Source organism: Dipteris shenzhenensis, chromosome 13 (assembly GCF_047967505.1).
Source record: "Dipteris shenzhenensis isolate YYH24624 ecotype China chromosome 13, Dip_SZ_1.0, whole genome shotgun sequence".
Classification (NCBI taxonomy): Eukaryota; Viridiplantae; Streptophyta; class Polypodiopsida; order Gleicheniales; family Dipteridaceae; genus Dipteris; species Dipteris shenzhenensis.
Window position 1 is genome coordinate 44,784,726 of NC_141608.1, and position 18,637 is coordinate 44,803,362.

An 18,637-nucleotide genomic window follows, 5' to 3' on the forward strand; every position below is an offset into this window, starting at 1 on the left:
GCTCATATTTTCTCTTTGCACATTATGCAACTCCTACTTGAGCTGCATTTTCCTGGCTTGCATATTTGTGCTATACATTTTTGTCAAAGTATCCCACGCCTCCTTCGACGTGCTTGCATCTTGAATATGCACAATAATAGAATCTGAAATACTGATAGACAGCTAGTACATAACTTTTCTGGCTCTCTCATGCCATCCTTTAAATACCTGCAGCTCCTGTTGATTGGGAACATTAGGAATACTTGTTCAGCTCCACTAATGAACTCCCAATAGCCTTTTCCCTTAAGGAAATTCGTCATTCTAAACTTCCATGCTTGGAAGTTGTTCTTGTCAAGCTTTTCAGTGACAATCTCTGAAAGAGCATCAGACGCCATTACAAAACACTATAAAATATTCTGTCACTGCAAAAAAAACACAACTTTTGCCTCACAAGGGCAAATTTGCAAAACTGACGAAAGTGGTGTTTGACCACACAGTCACTTCCTAGTGACGATTTTGCATCAATAGGCAATAAGAATGATTCTGTCACTCCCAATATCTCTGCGCACAGGCATACGATGCAATTTTTGTGGCAACTTTTCTCCGACCTATAGAACAGTGGTCGCACAGCAAAAACAAGGCGCTTTTCTGAGTGCCTGCGGAAAACTTCCGCCACCAAAACGGGCCTCGAAATGGCCTCGAATCAATATTATATGAGTAACAATCTCAAAATAAGGTGCTACAATTACATCAACTGAAAATTTCAGTATATGCCAAAAAGACCTCATGATCTATGCAACGGGTCTGCAAGCAATCAAAGAAAGATTGCTGCAGAGAATGCCTAAAAAAGCCAAACAGAGAAATCAGCAGAGAGTAAATCTGAAATATAAGGATAAGGAAATCAAGGAAGGAGACTTGGCTCTTCGCTATGATAGGAAGCTGGATAGTACTTTTAAGACCAAGTTTGTGACAAAGTGGGAAGGTCCTTATCATGTTTTGAAGAAGTTTTCAAATGGTTCTTATCAGTTAGAGGACTTAGATGGCAGCATGCATAGAAACAGAGTGAATGGTTTCAGGTTCAAGAAGTACATTGTCATAATAATGCAAGTGAGTTTGTATGGACCTACTGTGATGAAGACAAGCCAAAGAATCTCATGGATGAAGACATTTCATATGAGCTGAAGCACATGTTCATAAATGAGCTGCAAGACATGAATGTCTACAGCCTCTGGGTGGGCAAAATACGATAGCTTAAAAAATGTAGAAGGCTTTTGTGGACTGCATGTATATAGGGGGTAGACACTTAGATGTACATAGCTACTAATGTAGCTGAGGACTTTAGGTTTAGTGGGTGTTTCCCCCCCCCCCCCAAAAAAAAAAAAAAAAAACCTATGGACTGATGTAAATATTCCAATTTATGAAAATATGTTTTGCAGGGCCTCCTATGGGAGATGATGAGTCGCAGTGCGGGTGCACTAGGTCTTCCAGAAAGTCATGGTTAATTGCCCTACGTGAAGTTTGTGAGTGGGGGGAGTGCCTAAGATCTTAAGTCACGTTTAATGGTCATGGCCTAAGGTTTTGAGAAGGGATTGGGAGAGTGGTAAATTTATCTTATTACATGGCTGAAAAATCTGGAAATGAGGCAACGTGCCTACAGCATGTGTGGTGGCTACGTGATTTCCATCTCCATGCTTCTGGTTGGCGAATTGGCGATGGCACGGAAACGGATCGTGGGCAGAGGAGAACGTGCTGGAATCTATTGCTGCGCGTGAGCGTCCACGGATGAAGCCAGGCTTTTCCGTACGGGTTTTTGGCTAAGCACAAAAAGTCTTGGCTTGGAGGTTGGTTGTGCGTCAGACGTCTACTTGTGCGTTCATTTTCTGACAGGGACTGAGCAGTCATAACTTCTTGGAGGGTTGCGCCATCAGCTAGCAGGGATGGGTTGATTGAGATTTTGAAATTCGAGCTGTTTTCCTGAGGGACATAGTGTCTATCAGTTGGAGTGATTACGTTTCATGTGAGTTGTGTGAGAGATTGCTTCGTTGTCTACGTGCTCTGGATACCGGTGCATACGCTCCTTCTACACGAGCGCCACACTGTGTTACAGATCCCATTGGTGTCTGTTCTCATTTTCAATTCGAAGTTATAGTTGGTAATTGTAAAAATTGTCTAAGTTTGGAAAAGGATGAAGGTTGTCTTCTATGCCTGTGGGCTTGTCTGTGTGAAGATTGAATGAGAGGAGACCATTTTGAGTGAAGAAGCTTGATCATGCTAGAGTCATGCTATGATTGCTAGAGGGCAGCCCAATCATTCCCCCCTATTTTCTGTTATCAATGGCTTTCTGAAGCTAACAACCTAGCCGTGAATGCTCTACCTGGGCTCCTATTTGTAAATTTCATCGTAAGTTTCCCATGTTCAAACCTCCTTTTCAGAGCTAGAAACAATCTACATTGTCTTTCATGCTTTCGTACATTAATTGATGAAAAAATTGTTGGGGTTTGTCAATGTCCTGCCTCTCCATAGGCACACTTGTGATCCTATGTGTGTGCTAGAGGGGCAGTTAGGTGTGTTAGGTGGAGCTAGATGCTTCTAGAGGATAGGGGAGAGATTCTAGGAGCTTGGTGGCCTTTGGTATGAGGTCATCTATGATGTCAGTATGGATGTAGAGGTAGCCTACATATGGCCCTCATTTCTCTTCATTCTTTGAGACAGTTCTTCATTTGTGTCCATCTTCTTGTCTCCATTTTGCTCAGCTTGCTCTTTTCCAACATGGTATCAGAGCAGTACCAGCCTCCTTGAGCATGATCCCACCACCTCATCATCCTCCTACAGCCGGCTTCCCGGAACCGACCTGCTAGGCTTTCTCTCGAGACCAGGGCGATTATCCCGGTCAACCCAATTGGTAGCTGACGAGTTTACGTCCATCCCCGGGCGTCGGGTACAATCCATTTCCCCGCAACCCTTGTAGCCGTCACCTGGAATTCGCGCAAGTGTGTCCGCACCCCCTAGACAACACGAAAAAGGTTTTTTCGCAGCTAAACTCCTCCACCTAGGAGCACCCTTTCCTGCATCATCTTCTCCTCTCTCTCGTTGCTCACTCTCACTCTTTGCATCGTCTTTTGCTCATCAGACCTCGCGACCCTCAGCTATGGCGTCTCCCCCCTCCTCTTCCGCCTCCTCCTTGCCTTTTCGAAGGCCTCTTCGGTAAAAAGCAGCAGCAGCAACCACAAGACCAACTCCCTCAAGCTTCTCCCTACCTCGACATCGCTGTTCCATTTCCCGATGCTCTCCTAGCAAACACTTTCTTAGCCGGTTGAGAATTGAAATGCTGCTACAAGGCGTCTGTCGATGGCTTCAGTGCCGCAACATTTCACGAGAAATGTGACTTTAAGGGTCCTTGCGTGATCATGGGCATCACTGAGAAGGGAGTCAAGTTTGGAGCCTTTAATCCAGAGGGTTACAGAAGTACAGATGACTACTATGACACATTTGAGGCATTCCTTTTCTACTAGGCTACCTCTCATCATATTAGCTTGGCTTGCTAGTAAAGCTACCCATGTGGTGAGACCTTGCCTTGACATGGATATTTTGCTTTGCTACAAGAAGAGGCTTCTTGTCAAGCCCACATCATCCAGGAGATGACGAGTATGTTTTTTGAGCTCCACTTATATCTCCCCTAGTTGTCAAGGTACTCTGCCTGAACAGTCCTCCAAAATGATTGTAATAAACTGTGAGTTCTTTGTCCTCACCTCTGGTCACCTATGATGTAGACCATGTGAGTATGTGTTGTCCCCTTGGTACCTCCTGCACACTTGTGTTTGTACATGCAGGGGAGATAACCATTAGGGGGGTTTTTTGCCCTCATGGTACCTCTTGCAGACATTTTGTTTGTACATGCAAGGGAGATAACCATTGGGGGGGGGGGTGTTCCCCACTCTGTATACCTTACACCCATGGGAACCCTTGCTAGCTTGAGATCCTAGCCATTGATAGATCCATGACCACCATGAGATGGCATGTGACACCTTGTGCTAGCTATATCCTTGACATAGCTTGAGGCAGTCCCTTGAGGGGGGGTTTGTTGGGGTTTGTCAATGTCCTGCCTCTCCATAGGCACACTTGTGATCCTATGTGTGTGCTAGAGGGGCAGTTAGGTGTGTTAGGTGGAGCTAGATGCTTCTAGAGGATAGTGGAGAGATTCTAGGAGCTTGGTGGCCTTTGGTATGAGGTCATCTATGATGTCAGTATGGATGTAGAGGTAGCCTACATATGGCCCTCATTTCTCTTCATTCTTTGAGACAGTTCTTCATTTGTGTCCATCTTCTTGTCTCCATTTTGCTCAGCTTGCTCTTTTCCAACAAAAATCTCATTCTATAAGGATCTCTTGTTTGTAGTGGTGTGGAAGAAATTGTGCTTTAAGTGCATGGACAAATGACCTCCACTTCCGCTTGTGACTCAAGGGTCATCCATGAAGCACTCACAATTTCATCTAAATGCAAAACAATGGAGTGTATCTTGGCAATGCAAGCAACGTGTGAGCTACTCCACTTAGAAAAGTATATATTCCTTTTAGCGTCGAAAAGGCTCTTCTTTATGCATTTTTGTACATCTAATGGGATGGTTGATGAGGTATCATCATAAGAGGTAGAAGAGGAGATAGGAGCACAAGTAGAGCACTTTATAGAGTGTCTCTTAATGTGAATGCATCAAAGAAACCGTTTCCTCTTTTGAGAGCATATCTTTGTAGAGCTGCTCAGATAATACTCATTAACTTGAGTCAATTCATCGTTCTCATGGACAAAAATGGAAAAATCGCTTAAAGCCATTAAAGCCCCAATGAACACAATCACTCAAACTAATACTGCAACTTAAATCATTATAAACTTAGGTCTTTGTCTAAATTCAAGAAGTTGGGGGCGGATCCCTAAATTTTAAGATCAAGTCTATACAAATATTTTACCTTTAATTAGGCATTACGCTCATCACGTTGAAAAACTTCTATTGCTTAATCTCAGCAAGAAGTTTAGTTATCAGCCACTTGATCTTCTATCGGACAATAGATAAGCTTGATTTCATTACTCATAATATTTTCTCATATGAAGTGATGTTGCACCTAAATGTGCTTAGCCCGAGAATGACATACAAGATCCTTGGCCAATTAATAGAGAGATGATTATTTGTAAATAAAGGAGTTGAATCTTTTTTAATAAGACCAATATCATTCAAGATCCTTCTCAATCAAATAGCCTCATAAGCTGCATTTGTGGATGTTCTATATTTAGCTTACACAGAGGATAAAGCAAAAGTCCATTGTTTCTTACTACCACACAATATCACACTAGATCCAATGCTGAAAAAATTCCAGAAGTACCTCTGTCATCTGGGCACTTTGCCAATCACTATCAATGAGCTTCGATAGTTTTAGATCGCTGCTTTTCTTATACTTAATTCCAATGGTTTTCTTTAGGATCAGCCATAAATTGAGATATTGCATTGATTGTATAACATATGCCTGATCTACTCGTGGTCAAATATATCAGGCAACCAACTAGTTGCCTATGTAGTCTACTTCAAGACTATCATGGTCCTTTGATAATTTCTCACATAGATTCATCATCATACTAATAGGCTTGCAATCTTCCATTTTGGGAGGATTCTTGACCATTTGAGGATTTTTTTTTTGCATAATCCCAACGCTAGCTCCAAATCAAAGACACGCTCCAGTAGCATAGATAGAAGTTAGCCCAAAGAGTGGACCTCTGTGTCATGTCCCAAAGTACCATTGAGATGTTGAGGATACAGGATAGGACAAATTCTCTCTAGATCAACTTTTACAAGACTTGTGTAGCACATCCTAGGTTTCAATATATCTAGAGATTACATGTGGCACTTTTTTTGGTCTGATATACCCTACAGGTCTTTCGCAAACTTTACAAAAATCTCAAGACCTTGATTCCGAAGTAGTAAAGCATATAACCAAGGCCTTTCATGTCAAAGTCTTTGTTCACATCCTCTTTGGCTTCCTTCATTAGTTCCTCGCTATTATCAGTGATGACAATGTCATCAATGTACAAGATAATGTGAACTGTATTGCCTTTGTCATCATGCTTTGTATATAGCTTATAATCATATATGAGCATTTATGAGCTGTACAAGCATTTCTGTCTCAGGAAAACCTCATTTCGGTGCTGCTGTTGCATAGCCGCCTGCTTCTAATACTCCATTGAAGCCTTGTTTAGCATTTCGGAGCATTTAATGCTCTGTTGCTGTAGTATGGACAGCCACCATCCACAAGGGTGAACTGCTACAGTTGTACGGAGCATTCAAGGCAGCCGCTTTGCACATTTCGGAGCATTAGGGCTTCTGCAGAGCTGTTTTCATAGCCGCCCCTTCACACGTGTGGGCTGCTGCAGCTGTATGGACCTGTTTCATGACCCGTTTTTCCATTCTGGAGCACCTGAAGTCACCTACCTGCTGCTGCAACGCCTGCAGGAGTCTCTACACCAGCCGATTTTCACACATGTGGGTTGCTCTTGCATTTTGAAGCCCTACACCAGCTGATTCTCTCAATTGGATCTTGCTGCTGCATTTTGGAGCCCTCTTTTGCAGTTTCCGTGCTATCATTTGCTATCGAATATTTTTCATGAGAACGTTTATCAAATTTTTAATAACAAGCACGAAGTGCTTGTTTCACACAAAGCTTTACGTAATTTTCAAACATTCTTGGTTCAAGTCTTCTCTATTCACAAAAGTAATTTTCACATCTTGTAAAGAAGCCAGCATAATAAGTGGCAAGATGTACTATCAATCTTATAGTATTGTGCGTGGCTATTGGTGAAAAGGTCTAATCTTAGTCTATGCCTTCCTTTTGGGCATAACCCTTTGTAGCCAACCTTCGCTTTATACTTTTCAACACTTCCATCACTTTTCATTTTGATTCAGTCGACCCATTTGTTACCAATGGAAAATTTCCCTAATAGTAAATCTACAGCTCATGAGTTTATTTTATGATGCTATAATACTCCTCTTTCATAGCTTCCTACCACTTTGGGGCTAGGGCACATGTAGCCTATCAAGTGTCCTATGGAACCTAGTAAATTGTCTGAGTCCTTCCTCTCCACCAAGTTCCTCTCCATCAATATCTAATGATGGCTCTTCAGTAATTTATGGTTCATTCTTCTTTTTTACCAACTTCTTCAGTGAGAGGATAAAGAATGGTGTCTCTATGAAGAACCAGACTTACATGTATGCAAATGGGTACAATACATGCAGAATTTCAACACTGTTGGGGCCCTCGAATGGGGGAAGAGCGCCCTCGTGAGAGTACTTGTTCTGATTGACCTATATGCAACATGAGAGAGATTGATGCATGCAAGATGGTAGAGAGAATGGTATGTATGATCACAATGAAGGGGAATACCCTTCATTAATGTCCCATGAGATCACTCAAGGTCCATCTTCCCATTTACACCTACCCTTAGCCTATGACCCATGCACCTACCATTTAATACAGACAAGTGGGTGGACATCTTTATTAATCAAAAGTGTTACATGTCCAAATTTGGTGCCATTAAGAGCAACGACACCAGTTTGATGAGCCCTATATATTCAAATGATCCACCACCATAACAATATCGATCGGTGTCCATCATAAATACAAACACGTGTCACACTATCAATTGGCATATCATGTAATCATGATAGTCTCTTGCTGTGAAGAATATAATGTACCTCCTCCATCAAAGACTACATCTCTACTAGTAATCCTTTCTTATTTCAAGATTCCAAATCATGTGGGCCTTGTGATCTTGATTGTATCCAATAGATATTATTTCAATCATCAAGTTTCTTTCTGTTGGCATCGAGCATAAGCGGTGCTGAAAAATATCCCTAAGTGATCGATTTTAGACTTTACACTTGTGAATGACTCTTCAGAAAATACACAATACAGTGCCTCCCATAAAGTAATGATGTTGTCCAGGATGCAACGCTCCTGGACAAAACCTGTCTGCGTGTCATGGATGATGTCCACTAGGTGAGAGCGAAGCAACAAGCTCAAGACCTTGGCCAAGATCTTGTACGCAGTGTCAAGGAGAGTGATCAGTCTCCCCTGTCTCAGGTCCGGGCGATCCCCCTCCTTCGGGATCAAGCATATCCAGCCACGACTCAAAGTCGAAGGGAGATAGCCCGAGTCGAAGATCTCCTGAAAAGCCAAGCAGAGGGGGGTATGAATGCACTCCCAGAAGCACCTAAAGAAATCCGAGGGACAGCCCATCCTCTCCGGGGCACTTCTAGGATGGAAGAGCCCGAAGGGCCTGCCAAAGCTCTACATCTGAAAAAGGCGCATCTAACTGGCTGCTCACACTCCGGGAGACCACCTCCAGAATGTGCGCCCAAACTGAATCTCGGACTGCCAAAACCTGCGGGGACCCCTCCTCGGCCTGGAACAAGTGCCGATAGAAATCCGAGGTCAACTCCAAGATCTCCTACGGATCCGAGTGCATCTGCCCACTAGAGTCTCTCGATCTCTGCAACTATGTGCCAACTGATCTAGGGCTGGTGACCTGAAAGAACTGCTTGGTCATCCTGTCACCTTGTTGTACCCACCGAGATCTAGAGGAGTGGTAGGAGTACTCAGCCCGTCTCACCTCAATATCCTGAAGCTCCAAGCGAGCGCACTCATACCGGTCTGCTAACCATTGCGACTCCGAATCCTACTCCTGAAGACATTCAATGGAGGCCAAGTCCCATCGCAAAGCCCTCTCTCTCTTGAAGAGTATGACGACGGTGCATAGCATGGGTGCGAAGCTCCTCACTGCTCCACTGAATCACCTCAGCTGCCCACACGGCCCACCCTCCCTGCAGGGGGGACTCAAGCTACTGCCAAATAGCTGTAATACTCTATTGTACCTTCTCCTTTAGAGCAAAGCATCCGGAATGTGGACCCCTCTCTATGGTAGGCCACGACGGGGCTGCTCTACGACGGGCAAGAAGAAGGGGGGGCGGGTGGTACGGGTGACTACACGTTCAGGAGGAGGGGGCAGGGGGAGGGGGGGCTGGGGGGCACAGAGGAGGGGGGGGCGGCCTCAATGGAGGGTCCACCAAAACTTGCTCAGCGGGCTCTTGTTTTTTGCAAAGGGACCTAGGTGCACTTCTCTGCTGGCGCTTGCGACTCAGTCGAGAGATTGAAGAAGGTATGAGGTCTCCTCCTCCTGCTCCATAGGAGCAACCTCTGCTAGCTTCTCCTGAGGCTGGGGGATCGCCGCCGATCAAGCTCTCTCGCGCTCTCTGACCCTAGCCCGATACCTGCAATGCTTGAGGGCTGCCTTGCTGGGCTTCTTGTGTTCAACCTTGGTCCAAGTCCCCTGAGAAGGCTCGACCCAAGGTGTTTGCGAGTGTTGCCAACGATCTGACTACCTGGCCCGACGCCGGGGAGCCCTCTGCCCCCACCTGGGCTGAGGGGGAATCCCTTGCTCCTGCTTAGGCTGAGGAGGATCCCTATCCTAGCCTCTCATGCAGTCCCGAGCTAAGTGTCCCATCTGTCTGCATCGGAGGCACTGGCTTGGAAGTCCAGAGACCTCAACTCTCTAAAGTAGTTCGCCTCCATCCAAGATCTCCAGAAGGATCTCCTCAGAAAGCGTCTCGGGGGTGTCCACAATCACTCTGAGCCTCGGGACCTCATCATCTACAACCACTATGGCTGCCAAGGGAGGAGAAGACTTCAGCACCGTAACAAAACATCCTCCGATAGACTGGAGAATGGATCTATACTCCTTCGGGAGCCTTGGGAAGCGGAGCCTCACCAGGAAGCAAGCGGTAAGTTGTGTCCATGTCCGTCGCTATGAAGCCATGGTACCAAGGAAAGAGGAAGACCACATGAGGACCAAGAAAGATAGAGCTCTGATCCACAAGTGACAAGGTGGTCTCTGGAGAGCTCAGCTAGAGAAGGAAGACCCCTCTCCCATAGATGGTGACCTCCTGAATGGCAACCACTAGCCACTTTTTGCGAGGGTCAGTGGGCATTAGTAACCTCGTGTAGCTTGCATACTTTGACTTTATGTCAGAAATCTTCCTCTTCCACTATTTTGAAAGATCCTTGGCAGTCCCTTTTGTCCCAATCTTCCTCACCTCAAGCAATGAAGGGTGTGTCACTTCTACTGGGGTTGGAATGAGTGTAGGCTCTTCTTGAAGCGAAATTCCCTTAAGCTCCTGCAGCTTTCATCTCAGATTTCCATGCTTGTCGCAAGCTAGCTGTATGGTCCAGATGGTGTCCCGCAACTACATCATCTTCAATTGATGCTGCCAATTGCTGAACTAGGGTCTTCAATCATGTGGTCACATTAACTTTGCAACAATTTTCTGACAAACTTTTCTTTCATAGTCGAAAGAATCCAGAAAATTTCAAGAACGTGTCAATAGATCCTTATATGACTCCACCTTTGTCTCATATGGTGAGGGATTTTCCATTGGTTCCATGTATGTTTCCATCATTTCCAATATGTTGAGGGAATTTTCTGTGCCATAGCTGACACATTATGTTGTGTTCAGCTGATTGCATCTGATGACTGCATGTTGGAAGCTAATGCATGAGATGGGCTTCACAGACATCAATGTTGGCGTGCAGTACGTACTTGGCGTAATATAAGGAGACATGGGACATGCTAAAGGCAATCTATGAGATCTCCAAATCAGCTCAACAAATTGAAAATGTATGAGGGAGCCCCTGTCCAAGATCACTGGTAAAGATCTCAAAACTCCTTCCCAACTCACTTCCGCCCTCCTACACCTACATGACCACCTCTCAAAGCTTCCTTGTCTCTTGTCTTACGTTGCATCTCATATTTGACATCTCACATTAACCTTTAAATACCATTAAAGTCCCATGTGCAATGTCCATCAGCTGGATGCAAGGCAGGAGTTGTTGATCATTGTCATGATGATGATGGCGTAAACCTACAGATTATCTTCTCCTACAACTTGATCTTGGTCGATTTCATAGGCTAAGTCATATGAGAATGTTAAGAGCCATCATTATACCTATCCGCTCAAAGTTAAAGGTGGGAAAGGATGCTAATAAAAATAAACTTTGGATCTACCATGTGTTGGTGATGTAAACTAAAATGTAGATGTTTTGAAACGAGTCAATACATTTCCTGTGGATGCATCAGATTGCACGAAATAAGAATGACTGATTATTTTGGATTAGCGTAAGATGCTGAAATGCATCTTTTATGAAGTTACTAATACAAATCGATGCATACATCTAGCAGATATGCATAAGAGAGTCTAATAATGTGGATACATTTGATTTGATGCATAAGCAATGGATTAAATAGAATATATCTATACATTTAGAGAAAGTATCCATATGATTTTCTTGTTAAGGTGAATATAATAGAAGCGGATATGCATAAACATTACAATTGGGCACAGCAACTACGGTCTATGGCCATTGCGAAAGGGCCAGAGGGGGGTGTATCTTGTATAATATTCAATACATATAATATATATGTTTGGCATAATGCTTATGAATTGAATGAATTCACGTGACAACACATATTTTCATATGCATATTGGGTTAAGAGCTGAGTCTATGTTACTATCATGTAAAATACAAAGTGTCATTTTTATAGTATGTATTGGCATGCATGGAAATTGGCATAAAACATAGTGTGTAAATAAATACAATGTTGGATGAAGCTTAAATTTTCATTTGTACAGAAAGTATTTGAGCCAATCATTTATTGCACAGCAAGATTCAGAACACAGAAACCTTTGTTCCACCAGTATGCCATTGTGATAGAGCTTGTGGGACATCCTCAAATACTTCCCCTTTTAAATCCCCCTTTGCATATCCAGACCTCCAAATGTGACCCTGCCGCAGAAAGAGAGATCCTTTCAGTCTGCACGACGAATGGCCATGGTTAAGAAACTTACTGGACAGAACAAGGCTCTAAATATAATAGTGCACCTGTAGCTCCTTCAAAGCTGTAACTTTACGATCAGCTTTGATCATGGAAAACACATTAGCCTCAACTGCAGCAATAATCTCTTCTTTACTTCCAACACTAGAAGGTATCTGCTGTGCCCCAGGAACTGCATTTTTCAAATCTTCCTCAACCTGCCAAGAGTCAAAAGTCAACTCAGCATCGCTTCCCATTAAGTTTCACAGAGTTATTTGCCTTCACCAACCCTCAGCAAGATTTTAAATAACTCTGCATTCCAGTATTTGGTTCATACGTAGTTCTGATTCTGAAACTTATTGCACCTTCTTTTATTCTATGTATAAAGCCAAGGATACTTCAGAGCAGGTATTTGAGATAAAGGTAGAAAATGGAGCATTAAGGAATGTAATCAGCATTTTATTTTCTGTATGGTAACCCTGTATATCAACACATCCACCAAAGATGTAATATATTGTCCAAAAGTGGACAAAATGATAAGGTCTTGTAATTTGCATGTTTTTTCTAGTTGTTTGCACACCGGATCTACCCAAATGGGAGTTGGCTTGCCAAGATGGGCAAGGACATGCTCTATACACAACGCCCTTCTCATGTGCTAGAGACCCGTGAGTCCCTGAGGTGTCTCTGGAACTATTCACACACCATTGGCATCCATAGGCATTGAGTTTTGAGGAATGGGCCACCCCAAACTTGGCGTTCATCACTTGGGGCTCACAAAGGATGAGGAACCCTAGGTTCTATAGGAGGCTTCTAAGATCTCACCCTTCTCCTATTCCATGGTGGAAAGGTCCCGCACAGCACAATGGACCACTTTACCAGACCTAACAGGCTTGTGGAGGCTTCAAGTGATGACAACATTTGGGAGATTGTTGCTAGCATCACTACTTGGAAATTTTGGAAAGCCTATTGTACATAGACTTTTGGAGGGGAACTTTTATCAAGGCTTTCAATGTTGGCAGCTATCTCATTCAATATTATCCACACATTAAAAGGCACTCAGGACTAGATGCAAGTCCCAAGAGGAGCACATGCACCAATCCCTCCACCGTGGGACCTTCTTTAACCTCACCCTAAAGTCTCTAAACTGGATCTACACCCCCACAACGGTGGTTTCCTCTGTAGACCATCTCTTTCAACAGCACCTTGTAACAGACCAGTACTTCTCCTAGTTTTTGGGGCCTTTGGCCTGTTGTCTTAGGTGAATCTCAGCCCTTCAGCTGATATATATTTTCGTAATTTCATGATAATGTATTCAGCTATTCCTTTCTCCCAAAAAAAAAAACAAAAAAAAAACCTCTGAGCAAAATGTATACAAAACCTAAGACAAATACCTCCCAAAAATTGCACAACATATGAAATAAGATATGCTCCTCAAACAACCAATGTTGATGCAAATTTTGTTCTGTTGATGCTTTCATAAAATGAGGAAGTGAGGGGGCTTAGAGCCCTTTGCAGTAGAGGCAGGGGCATAGGGAAGACCTGTTTAGTTTTGCTTTTCAGATCTGCTGGGGCGCAGGGGCGGGGCGGGGCGGGGCGGGGGAGGGTGCAGGGGTTTTGGGGGGTTTGGTTTCTTTTGCTTTCCTAACTTGTTAGCAAAAAAATTTTTACTACATAACCCACAACTACATAGACATGTGCCCAGCTGAAATACAAGTGCTCAGCTGATCTACAATTCTAAAGATGGAAACTGGTGTCTAATCTAAGGTTAAGAGATAAAATGCACAGTAGATTTGAACTTTGTCACTAGGGTTACAAAGCTTTCTTTTACCAGTGGTTTGCGAAAGACGTGCCTTACAATCAGAGGAACACATGATGACCATATTCAACAATGAGAAATTATGGTGTCAATATGGAAGAGTTTCTTTTGTAATGGAAGGATTGTCCATTCTTTTCAATGACTCTCTCTAGCCTTCAGTGGTGTATCCAGGGAGCCTCATGGCTCTCACAAGCTTAGCATGATGTGTTCTTTATTGTTTCATTTGTCTCTAGGCTCTAGCGGTCCTTTTTCACACTTAAAAGATGTCTGTTTCTTTAAAAGGGGAGAGGAGAAATACTACAAAGCCCCCAATATCACACGAAACCAGGAGAAACTCATATGAATCAAACAAATTTGTTTCTTATAGAGAAGACGAGTAGAATAAGACAAAATATATAGCAAAGCTTAAAGTTTTCATCTTCACATTAATCACAATAATAACATGCCAATCAGATCATCTTAGCATATCCCAAAAAAAGAAATCAGTTCCTTACCTGCTCTCGCAAAAGCCTGACGTCAGCTTGAGTTTCCTCACTGTCATATGTGGATAGTAAATGGCCTCGAACATTGTTACGTGCATATGGAAAGAGCTTCTCCGTAACAAAGGATATGGGTGTAGTGGTGCCCTCTATATCCAGGACAACAGCCAACTACAAAAAATCACCACCTCAGAATGAGTTTTAACATACCCAACGAAGGTGTAAGACCTGAGTTAAATGATCACAATAAATGTAAACAGTGTTTTTTAAGCATGTAGCACTTCTAAAATATGGTGAACATTTTGTAGGAAATTACACATGAAACTCGTTTCTATGTAGAGATGAAACTTGATTCTGCTGCAAAAAACATATTCAAGGCCTGCATTGTAAAAGACTCTAAACAATAGTATGAAAAATTCCAGAAGACTATATACAAAACATGAAAATCACTAATGAAACTCACTTCAGAGATCAAGCTTGAAACCAAGGTGTACCAAACAAAATTTAATATAGAGATGATATGAAAGATCAGCTACTCAAGCTCAATGAGGAAACATGCAAATGCAGCAAATAGTGCAAGAATTCAAGAAGAGACAAGAAAAAGAGAGGACAAGTGGATGTGGAAATAGCTTCCTACTCAAAATTGCAAGCCAACATGTAAATGGCATCATCCTGAGTGATGGTAGTAAATCCACAAAAGCCAACTCATCCAAGACAAAATCGAAAAGGAACAAAGGAGACATTAGAAATCCCTCAATCTGAAAATGTTGGGGATCAAAGAAATCCTTAAGAGTCAAAAGAAAAGCCACCTATTGTTAAGCTGCAAGTGTAAAATCAAGCCTCTCCATTGACATATCGTTAAAGCTCAAAGTTGCAATTGTACGTGTAAAAAGGAAAATACTTGAAGGAAGCTAGCATTTTCATCAATAAGGACTTCACCTTTTCACAACAGGAACAAAAAGGGAATGCATGAGTTCCAAAACGATCACCCACAGGGGATATGGGCAGTCTAGAGAAAACAAAGGGCTTAGGGGTATGAGACCTATGAGACAAGGAAGGCACTCACAATTTCATCTTGGAACTGCAGTGGCACATCATGAAGAAAAAGAAAATGTATTTTTGTTCTCAAGAGGCCAAAATGAGCTACGAGACCCAAACAATATAGTATAATAAAACATGAAAAAAAAGTCTCATTCCTCCAGGGAAGGCAGCTTTCATGTACAAGATGCATCTATATCCAACCTTAGTCCAGGTGTGACCCAGTGCTTAAGTGCTATCCAGTTGGTATCCTCGTGCACCATAAGATGGTCAAGGACGGTAGCTATGAAGGTGCCGAATGCTGTGGGGGTGTGAAGGCTAGTTTGGAGAAGCTACTGAAAGCTGCCACATCCTTGGCATAGCTACGTCAACTAGCCTTTCATGTGTGTGTAGGCAGGACATGTTAGAGAAGCATGCTTCTCTGTCTCCTCAGCTGGCACAAGGTGCAAAGTCAAGCGCTAACTGGCTGTTAACCCCCCATGCTTCTGTCTCAATACCTAGTCAATGTGATTGGGAACGGAGTAGAGTAATAGCTGTAAAGCACATGTTGATATAGGACTTATTGGCTCTTTATATGGATGGCATGATCATGTATGGCAATAGTGAAGAGTCAATTGTGAATATGAAGACAAGGCTTAACAGTAAGTTTGAAAGGATAGACTTGGAGATTTTGCATTATTGTCTTGGTTTAGAGGTGTGGATAGACAAAAAAGTAACATAATTGACTCAAAGCAAGTACACCAAAGATTACTTGCGTCATTCAACATACAAGATTGCAAGCTGGTATCCACACCAATTGATGCATCTCGACTTCAAAGGATGATGCTACTTTATATAGGGAGCTCATGGGCAGCCTCATATATTTCACACATACGAAACCTAAAATTTCCTATGCTGTCAATAATTGCGAGCCAATTCATGGCATGGTGATTTTTCCCTTCTTTTTCATGACAAACTTTTTGATCTGTTGTCTTCAAGAACCTATTTGGGCAAGATAATCATCGATATTCTTCTAAGATTGTCATGCTTGCTGAAGACCATATAAAGCCGGAATCCCACCAAAAACCGTAAAACAAATCCGTAATCCTTTGAAACCCTAAAACAAATTGGTAATCAGCTTGAAACCCTAAAACGAATCAGTAATCAGCCTTGAAATCCTTAAAAACTTCCGGTAGAAACGCCGCATGGGTCTTCAATTCTCAACAGATAATCACCAAGATAGATTTCGAATTTCATAGATAACAGGGAAAAAGAACATCTAATAGCTTCATCTAACACGGAGCAATGGATTTCTTTTGGGAAACAAAACAAGCTGAGGAGGGGGAGAAAGAACAAAGAACACGCACACTAGGGCCTAGAAATAAGGGCTGGACCCCCTGAAGGTCTTTATTGCAATAGAATAAGCTTTGTATGACTGGCTCATAGAAGAGCATTAGGCTGAGTACAACTCTTGAATTGAGTCTAGGAGCACTGAGGCTCTTCTTTTATAGACTTGGCCTAGCAAAAAGCTAGACCTGCTCTTCTAAACCTACTTTAACAAAAGCTGAGCTTTCTTGCTTTTAGCCCCCCTTGGGGCAGCTTTTTTAATCCTTTTAGAACCCCGTGGAGCCTCACTTAATGGCGCCATCTTCTTGGTGCTTTTTGGCCTTGTGGGACCTAGTTTTGGCACTTAATCCATCATTTGTGAGCCTTTTTGCACTCTTCAAAGTCCTACACAATCACCAACACTCTAGCCCATTAAAGGTTAGCGAAATGCATGCATTCCTAGTTCTTGGACTAATCCTAGTCCCTTGTGGGCATCCCCACAGTTCTCTTTTACCAATGCAAAGCAAAGTGAGAACAATAATCTTATCCTTGGTTAGCATAAATGGAGTTGGTAGGGATCTACCATAGATTATTTGAAAAGAGTCTTTCCTGTAGAAGAGTGTATGGTATTATTTTAGGCAAACCCAACTATGGGAATATACTTTTTCCACATGGTATGCTGGTCATGTACATAGATTTTGAGAAGCTCCAGCAGTGTACTATTAGTAATTTCACGTTGGCCATCAGTTTGAGGATGGAATGCTGAAGAAAAACTTACACTGGTTCCAATGTTTTTAAACAATCCTTGCCAGAAATTACTAGTCAATTTAGAATCTCTATCAGAAACTATAGATTTAGGCATCCCATGATGTCTAAAGATATACCTTCGAGATCTTTAATTTTCTTATTTCGAGATTTTTCTATGTCTTCAATAGCTGCTTGCCTTTTTCACCCACTTGCCATGAAGTTTCTTCGAGCTGGTCCAGGAGGAGTCGATTTGTTCCATGAGCTAACATTTCTTGAGTGATGGGCGGAAGCGTACTTCCTTTGTCTTCCTAGTAATTGAAAATTTTCTCTTCTTCTCTCCTCAGTTGGTCTACGTGTCCTTACTGGACCTCAACACTCGCGCTAGTCAAGCTGTATTACAGACGGAAACTCTGATACCAATGTAACATGCAACAATTAATGATCGTGTAATTGCAGTGAGACCTTTAAACCGTTTTGCAAGGCGTATGCGCCAGAGAGAGAGAGAGAGAGAGAGAGAGAGAGAGAGAGAGAGTTTTAGGGTTAGAGAGAATGTAGACGCACAAAGGGCCCCCTTCCCCAAGTAGGCAAGAATTTGCTTTATGCTTGGAGTACTGTGAAAATACAAATAATACTCCTTCAGAGAGCACGGAATGCAACTCCGAGGATAACCCTTCGACATTGAGGCGTATGCGTATGCACCACCCCCCCCCCCCCCCACACACACACACAGAGTTTTAGGGTTAGAGAGAATGTAGACGCACAAAGGGCCCCCTTCCCTAAGTAGGGAAGAATTTGCTGTATGCTTGAAGTACTGTGAAAATACAAATAATACTCCTTCAAAGAGCACAGAATGCAACTCCGAGGATAATGCTTTGGCACTGAGAGCTGACCCACGAATGTCTGAGAAATAACCCAATCTCGACCAAGACCAACACTGCCCACACCGTAGATGTAGACCACTTTGCAAGGCTATTGAAGAGGCTTGTGCAGTCCCTGGGCATGCAGTGAAGCTGCGTGAGTACGAGAGGTGAAGGGAGGACGGACAACTAAGAGAGATGGAGCTTGAGAAAACTGTCTGAAAGCTGAGAGATATGGAGCTAAAGAGAGCTGAGAAAGAGCTAAGGAAAGAGCTGAAAATTGGAAAAGAACGATGCTGAAACAGAACCCCAAACCTCTACTCCGAGCCCGGGATATGGTGCTGTGTAGGCACCCTCCTGGAGTAACCAAAGGGCTGCTGAATTCGCTGCTGTGTCCTGCAAGGGATTTTGGAGGGGCTAGAGGCTCCTTTGGGCTGGTATAGGAGGATGAACTAAGGGGGAGCTGGATGGGAAATGAAGGCAGCAAGCCCCTTTGTAGACGGGGCTAGAGGC

The 18,637-nt window shown here is 43.0% G+C and overlaps 1 protein-coding gene across 4 annotated transcripts in view; it reads right to left on the reverse strand.

Moving 5' to 3' along the window:
• LOC147895459 (haloacid dehalogenase-like hydrolase family protein) overlaps window positions 1–18,637 on the reverse strand; it is a 156,703-nt gene that overhangs the window by 16,018 nt on the left and 122,048 nt on the right. For all 4 annotated transcript variants that reach the window (XM_087383609.1, XM_087383607.1, XM_087383611.1 and 1 more), the window contains 3 exons: window positions 14,193–14,348; window positions 11,951–12,100; window positions 11,753–11,854 (listed from right to left, as the gene is read on the reverse strand). In XM_087383609.1, coding sequence (XP_087239735.1) covers window positions 11,753–11,854; window positions 11,951–12,100; window positions 14,193–14,348 — 408 coding nt within the window. The remainder of the gene's footprint in view (window positions 1–11,752; window positions 11,855–11,950; window positions 12,101–14,192; window positions 14,349–18,637) is intronic.